We start from the raw sequence: 8,986 nt of genomic DNA, 5'->3' as shown, positions 1-8,986 counted from the left end.
ACATTAGCATGAATCCAAAATATACTGATGATCGTGCTAACTATATGGAATCAGGTTGTGGGGGTCCCTGCTTCATCTCTCTCTCAACTAAGGGGTCCTTGGCCTGAAAACGTTGAAGACCCCTGATCTAACTAACTATCTAACTATCTATACAAGACCCCTGATCTAACTAACTATCTAACTATCTATACAAGACCCCTGATCTAACTAACTATCTAACTATCTATACAAGACCCCTGATCTAACTAACTATCTAACTATCTATACAAGACCCCTGATCTAACTAACTATCTAACTATCTATACAAGACCCCTGATCTAACTAACTATCTAACTATCTATACAAGACCCCTGATCTAACTAACTATCTAACTATCTATACAAGACCCCTGATCTAACTAACTATCTAACTATCTATACAAGACCCCTGATCTAACTAACTATCTAACTATCTATACAAGACCCCTGATCTAACTAACTATCTAACTATCTATACAAGACCCCTGATCTAACTAACTATCTAACTATCTATACAAGACCCCTGATCTAACTAACTATCTAACTATCTATACAAGACCCCTGATCTAACTAACTATCTAACTATCTATACCGAGACATACAACATCGGAGTTTCAGTTTACAGTTTAGGCATTTAGCAGACACTTACAATAAGCAGGTAAAACATATTTTACTATAATAAGCACAATCTAATATGTCAGTACATTAACACCAATATAACAAATGCATAGGAATATCAATCTAGAAAAACAGTAACAAAGGTAGACCATGCATCTAATCAGTAAAAACTTTGAGTCTTCAGTCCAAAAAAGGCCAATAAGTTTAGGCATGGATGAAAACGGGGCCCAGATATCAATAAGTTTAGGCATGGATGAAAGCGGGGCCCAGATATCAATAAGTTTAGGCATGGATGAAAACGGGGCCCAGATATCAATAAGTTTAGGGCCCAGATATCAATAAGTTTAGGCATGGATGAAAACGGGGCCCAGATATCAATAAGTTTAGGCATGGATGAAAACGGGGCCCAGATATCAAAGTGATAAGTTTAGGCATGGATGAAAACGGGGCCCAGATATCAAAGTGATAATTCTTCATTCTTATTGGCATCATGTTAAGCTGACATCATTCTGTGATCACAGATCACTGATCACTGATCACTGATCAGCAGCTGTATTTCCCCCCCCCCCCCCCCCCATTCTAAACTCTAAGCATTCTCAGCATTGTAGTTCTACTACACTGTGACTACTACACTACATCACTACACACTACACTACATCACTACACACTACACTACATCACTACACACTACACTACATCACTACACACTACACTACATCACTACACACTACACTACATCACTACACACTACACTACATCACTACACACTACACTACATCACTACACACTACACTACATCACTACACACTACACTACATCACTACACACTACACTACATCACTACACACTACACTACATCACTACACACTACACTACATCACTACACTACATCACTACACACTACACTACATCACTACACACTACACTACATCACTACACACTACACTACATCACTACACACTACACTACATCACTACACACTACACTACATCACTACACACTACACTACATCACTACACACTACACTACATCACTACACACTACACTACATCACTACACACTACACTACATCACTACACACTACACTACATCACTACACACTACACTACATCACTACACACTACACTACATCACTACACACTACACTACATCACTACACACTACACTACATCACTACACACTACACTACATCACTACACACTACACTACATCACTACACACTACACTACATCACTACACACTACACTACATCACTACACACTACACTACATCACTACACACTACACTACATCACTACACACTACACTACATCACTACACACTACACTACATCACTACACACTACACTACATCACTACACACTACACTACATCACTACACACTACACTACATCACTACACACTACACTACATCACTACACACTACACTACATCACTACACACTACACTACATCACTACACACTACACTACATCACTACACACTACACTACATCCACACACTGTGAGCTTGTAGATCAGTTGTTTTACTACACTGTGACTACTACACTACATCCACACACTGTGAGCTTGTAGATCAGTTTTACTACACTGTGACTACTACACTACATCCACACACTGTGAGCTTGTAGATCAGTTGTTTTACTACACTGTGACTACTACACTACATCCACACACTGTGAGCTTGTAGATCAGTTGTTTTACTACACTGTGACTACTACACTACATCCACACACTGTGAGCTTGTAGATCAGCTGTTTTACTACACTGTGACTACTACACTACATCCACACTACTACACACACTACTACACACTACTACACTACATCCACACACTGTGAGCTTGTAGATCAGCTGTTAGTTTTACTACACTGTGACTACTACACTACATCCACACACTGTGAGCTTGTAGATCAGTTTTACTACACTGTGACTACTACACTACATCCACACACTGTGAGCTTGTAGATCAGTTTTACTACACTGTGACTACTACACTACATCCACACACTGTGAGCTTGTAGATCAGATGTTTTACTACACTGTGACTACTACACTACATCCACACACTGTGAGCTTGTAGATCAGTTTTACTACACTGTGACTACTACACTACATCCACACACTGTGAGCTTGTAGATCAGTTTTACTACACTGTGACTACTACACTACATCCACACACTGTGAGCTTGTAGATCAGTTTTACTACACTGTGACTACTACACTACATCCACACACTGTGAGCTTGTAGATCAGTTGTTTTACTACACTGTGACTACTACACTACATCCACACACTGTGAGCTTGTAGATCAGCTGTTACTACACTGTGACTACTACACTACATCCACACTACTACACACACTACTACACACTACTACACTACATCCACACACTGTGAGCTTGTAGATCAGCTGTTTTACTACACTGTGACTACTACACTACATCCACACACTGTGAGCTTGTAGATCAGCTGTTAGTTTTACTACACTGTGACTACTACACTACATCCACACACTGTGAGCTTGTAGATCAGCTGTTTTACTACACTGTGACTACTACACTACATCCACACACTGTGAGCTTGTAGATCAGCTGTACACTGTGACTACTACACTACATCCACACACTGTGAGCTTGTAGATCAGCTGTACACTGTGACTACTACACTACATCCACACACTGTGAGCTTGTAGATCAGCTGTACACTGTGACTACTACACTACATCCACACACTGTGAGCTTGTAGATCAGCTGTACACTGTGACTACTACACTACATCCACACACTGTGAGCTTGTAGATCAGCTGTACACTGTGACTACTACACTACATCCACACACTGTGAGCTTGTAGATCAGATGTTTTACTACACTGTGACTACTACACTACATCCACACACTGTGAGCTTGTAGATCAGCTGTACACTGTGACTACTACACTACATCCACACACTGTGAGCTTGTAGATCAGATGTTTTACTACACTGTGACTACTACACTACATCCACACACTGTGAGCTTGTAGATCAGCTGTTAGTTTTACTACACTGTGACTACTACACTACATCCACACACTGTGAGCTTGTAGATCAGCTGTTCAGAATAGTAAAAAAAAGACAAAAGAAGTTAAGGAAGGCATTGACAAAAACAGGGCCCAGATATCAAAGTCATATTGCATCATTCTTATTATCTTATTGATATCATGTTGATCAGATCATTCAAAGTGATCGGTTTGAACTCAGAAAGGCTTGACCTCCTGACCCCTTGTGAACACGTGTGCCACAGGAGGGGTTCTCAAACTGGGGTCCGGGGACCCCTCAGCGGTCCATGAAAAATGTTAATTTAGTTCATCATAGTGAAGATTGACGATCTACAAGCTCACAGCTTACTATTTCACTACTTTATGTGTGACACACCTGTATGCTGGGGGGCGGGGGTAACTCTGACATTCTCAACAACTCTGACATTAACCCATTCAGGCCTAGGATTACTGACCGCTTTAACAATTGAAAAATAGCAGATATACAAGCTCACAGTGCGCTGCAAGCTTGTAGATCTGCTATTTTTGAAAAATCATGATATTTCTTTGCAAGTCTTTGAATATATCTATTTAAAAGCGAACATTTGTAACTCAAATCTCTGCTTCTGGGGGGTCCCTGGAACAACATATTTTGAGATGGGGGGTCCGCGGCCAAATACCTGTAATTTTGGGGGTCCTTGACATGAAAAAGTTTGAGAACAGCATGATTTAGAGGAAGGATTTAGAAGTTGGGTCAAAGATCGGGTCAAATATATTCAAAGACTTGCACACATTTTCACGATTTTTCAAAAATAGCAGATCTACAAGCTCGCAGTGCCGCGCTGTGAGCTTGTAGATCTGCTATTTTTCAATAGTTAAAGCATAAAATAATGGTTGAAGTGGTTAAAATCTAATGCGACTCGGGCGCGTTCCAGGTATTTGAGAGCTAAACTTATTGGTGTGAATGTCGCTCCTACAGAATAGAACAATGTTTGGCTGTAGTGGTTCGATATAGTTGTTGTGAGCTTGTAGATCTACCATTTTCACTACTTTTATTAATGTCTGTCCGTCCGTCCAGTGGTGAAAAGTAATTAAGTATATTTACCGTACTCAAGTACCGTGCTTGAGTTCGGGTGCCCTCACACCAAAATACCTATTAGAGTGGAATCTGCGTTCCGCCAATGCATTTCAATGAGAGTGAAGCGGTTTCATGCCAGCAGAGGATTTCTGCAAAAAACGCTCCCTTCTCATTGAATGCGTGGAACGCGGATTTCACTCTCATAGGTATTTTGGTCTGTGGGCACCCTTATTTGTACTTTACTGGAGTATTTGCCATTTCCAATACTTCTACTCCATTACATCTCAGATTCAACCCAACTACAATTATTTGAAAGCTTTAGTTACTTCATAGATTGTGATTATTATTACAATTTGAAAATGGCAGATCTACAAGCTCACAATGTGTCGAGATGTGACCCATTGTGAGCTTGTAGATCTGCCATTTACAACTGATTTCTATACATTTGAAAAGTTGAAATGGCACATTCTGCATGATGAGTACTTTTACTTATGGTACTTTAAGTACATTTTGATGCAACTACTTTTGTACCTTTAATCAAGTACATTTTGATATTTCTATATTGCAGTTCTTATACTCAAGTAAAAGAACTACAGACTCACTCCCTAGCTTCCATTAGAACTACAGACTCACTCCCTAGCTTCCATTAGAACTACAGACTCACTTCCTAGCTTCCATTAGAACTACAGACTCACTCCCTAGCTTCCATTAGAACTACAGACTCACTTCCTAGCTTCCATTAGAACTACAGACTCACTCCCTAGCTTCCATTAGAACTACAGACTCACTCCCTAGCTTCCATTAGAACTACAGACTCACTCCCTAGCTTCCATTAGAACTACAGACTCACTCCCTAGCTTCCATTAGAACTACAGACTCACTCCCTAGCTTCCATTAGAACTACAGACTCACTCCCTAGCTTCCATTAGAACTACAGACTCACTCCCTAGCTTCCATTAGAACTACAGACTCACTCCCTAGCTTCCATTAGAACTACAGACTCACTCCCTAGCTTCCACGGTGGACTGAAGACTCACCTCTTCAGACTCCAGCTAAACCCTTAGCACTACTGAATCACTCCCCTTCCCTCAATGACCATACATGAAGCTAGATAGAATTTTTTAGGTGTTCTATAAAGCAGGGGTTCTCAACCTGTGGGTCGGGACCTCCAGGTGGGTCCCCAAATTATTTTGGGCGGTCCCCAGATGATTAACTTAATGTGAAACATTGTTTTCTCACTCAACAGTAAACAAACCAACATAAAGTTTAAGTGTATAGAGGGTATCTGCACATTTCTAAAGTGACAATTTAAAGACTTTTAAGACGTTTTAATAACTCTAAAATGAAAAACTTTACATTGGCCAAATTTTCGAATATTAGAGGCAGAAATTGTGAAAATAGCAGATCTACATGCTCACAACGCCTCGCAACACGAGGCGTTGTGAGCATGTAGATCTGCTATTTTCACAACAGAATCGTGTTAAACAAAATGTAACGCCATGTTCCTGTGTTTACATGGGTTCGGGCAGAGCGACTTTTTTAACCTCCTAAAACTACACCAACATTCAGATTTTACAAAGTGCTTAATAAAGTCTCACTCCTGTCTAAATACGGTACGGCTTTCTATAATTACCCGTATCCTCCGTGTTCTTTAATAAGAAGCCTTTTTATCTGATCGCTTTCTGTTTTCCCATGTATTTCCTGGTGTTCCCCATGCGCACCAACCCGGATAAAAAAGCTTCTTATTAAAGAAAACAGAGGATCCGGGTAATTATAGAAAGCCGTACCGTATTTAGACAGGAGTGAGACTTTATTAAGCACTTTGTTTGTGAAATGTGAATGATGGTGTAGTTGTAGGAGGTTAAATAAGTCGCTCTGTCTGAACCCATGTAAACACAGGAACATGACGGTCAGGGCTTGGTCTCTACGACCATGTGTGAGCTACCATGGGATAAAATTAGCCTGGCGGGGCCCGACGTTATCTGCGTTCACTCACTCATTCCTTCCACAGTATAACGTCTGGCCTTTGGCCTATTGGCAGCTTGAAAAGTGGGCGGGAGTACTTTCCTTGACAGACAGACTCCTCTAACCAATCAGTGTAGCAAAACATCTCTCAGCCAGTCGGAAGAACGGCAAACAAACACGTCTTTTCGGACGATAAACTCCACTAGCGCATACTCCTGTTCCTTTTTAATTGTTGTAATTGATTCCAACTCTGAAATAACTGCACTTATTGCTTGTTTTATGGTTAGAGCGTTAACTGTTACACTTGTTGCATCGCGAGGGCAGCCATTGTTGTTTTGAAAATGCTGCAGCATGCATCTACGTCACCGTCTACACATGGACCAATCAGGGAAATCTTTTCACTTGTTGTCAGGAAAGACAGCTACATTTGTTGTGCGGAAGCAGTCACTGATTGGCCCCGATCAGAGAATAATCAGGATACTCGCTGCCAATACCTGGAAGTCCAGACGTTATACTGTGGAAGGAATGATTGAGTGAACGCAGTATGACGTCAGTATGACGTCAGTATGACATCAGTATGACGTCGGGCCCCGCCAGGCTAGGATAAAATCACTTTGAGAAACCCGGCCATTGTGTCTCTCTCTCTCTCTCTCTCTCTCTCTCTCTCTCTCTCTCTCTCTCTCTCTCTGTCTCAGCTCTAGTGATGGTTAATGTCACTCTCTCTCTCTCTCTCAGCTCTAGTGATGGTTAATGTCTCTCTCTCTCTCTCTCTCTCTCTCTCAGCTCTAGTGATCGTTAAAGGTGTGTCAGGGGTCCATGGAGGGAAGCTGAACCTTCGCGCCCAGGAGGTCGGCCAATACCTGGACAGCGCTGGATACTGAAGCTGATCACATGACCTTCCCCCTCCTCCCAGCCCTCCGTCGACCAAATATGGGCGCCCCCCTTCCTCCTCTCCCAGCCCACGACCAAATATGGACTCTCCTCCGCTCGCTTACCTCTGGACCCGGTTACACACACACACACACACACACACACACACACACACACACACACACACACACACACACACACACACACACACACACACACACACACACACACACACACACACACACACAGATTTTGTATTCACGGTACAAGTACACACATTATGTTGTTTAGCTTTTCAATTCACAGTCCCTTAAAGGAACAGTTCACCCCCAAAACCACCTTTTCCCCCTCCTCCATTTCCATCCATTACACAACCTATGAAGGCTTGAATTCTAAGACATCGTCTCAAGAACGAGACAAAAAGTAAAATAAATATCTTTGAATCCAAGGCGTTGTGTGTTGTATAATCGATAGATGGAAAGAGGTTTCTTTTTGAGTGAAGTGTTCCTTTAAAGTATGTAACGGCGTCCGGAGGCTGCCGGCCCTTTAAGGATAAATATTGTATTAGTCATAAATAGTAATATTATTAATTATAATAACGGTACTGCCACGTTGTTGTGATTGACAGGAGTATGGATACAGTAATAGATTACTATCAATGTACTGTATATGACCTCTGACCTGACGCAATAAAAACAACACAAGATTTAACCTTCAAGTTCAAGATTTACTTTTTATTGCTGCATCAAAACGTTGTGGTTCAATTGAACAATTGATTGAAGAATTTATTAGAAGTTTGCAACAGAAAAAAGGTACAGTTTCATGACAGCACAAATCACTGGTACAAGGTCAACTAAAAGGAGATCCTAGAAAGCAGAGTCTTATTTCCACAGGAACCACCATGAGAGTCAAACCTTATTGTTTACATTACTTGTGTACTTGTACGTATTGGGTAAACCTTATTGTTTACATTACTTGTGTACGTATTGGGTAAACCTTATTTTGGTTTGGCATCGGCACACGTAGCTCAGTGGTTCTCAAACAGCTTCAGCTTGCTGAATGAATCCAAGCACCCCTTTAATCCATCGCAACATTTTGACTAGAACAGTATTTATTTAACCCATTTAGGCCTATATATAATTATTGAATGCTTTAACTATTGAGAAATAGCAGATCTACAAGCTCACAGCCGCGCTGTGAGCTTGTAGATCTGCTATTTTTGAAAAAGTTGTGAAAATGTCTGCAAATCTTTGAATATATGTATTTTTACGTTTGTAACTCAAATTTTGCTGGGTGGTCCCTGGAACTAAATATTTTGAGATGGGGGTCCGTGGCCAAATACATATCATTTTGGGGGTCCTTCACATGAAAAGGTTTGAGAACCACTGACATTAGTTTCTCAAGAACAGACTAACTGAGCTCC

The 8,986-nt window shown here is 41.0% G+C and overlaps 1 protein-coding gene across 1 annotated transcript in view; it reads left to right on the top strand.

Moving 5' to 3' along the window:
• Positions 1-8,274, top strand: part of pfn1 (profilin 1) — an 18,746-nt gene extending 10,472 nt beyond the window's left edge. Inside the window, exon 4 of the mRNA XM_080742403.1 lies at positions 7,477-8,274. Within this exon, the coding sequence (XP_080598529.1) occupies positions 7,477-7,574 (98 nt within the window). The 3' untranslated portion in view covers positions 7,575-8,274. The remainder of the gene's footprint in view (positions 1-7,476) is intronic.
• The last annotated feature ends 712 nt before the right edge of the window (positions 8,275-8,986 follow it).

This window comes from Nannobrachium achirus (assembly GCF_963921795.1).
Source record: "Nannobrachium achirus genome assembly, chromosome: 14".
Lineage (NCBI taxonomy): Eukaryota > Metazoa > Chordata > Actinopteri > Myctophiformes > Myctophidae > Nannobrachium > Nannobrachium achirus.
This window is presented reverse-complemented; position numbering and strand designations above follow the sequence as displayed.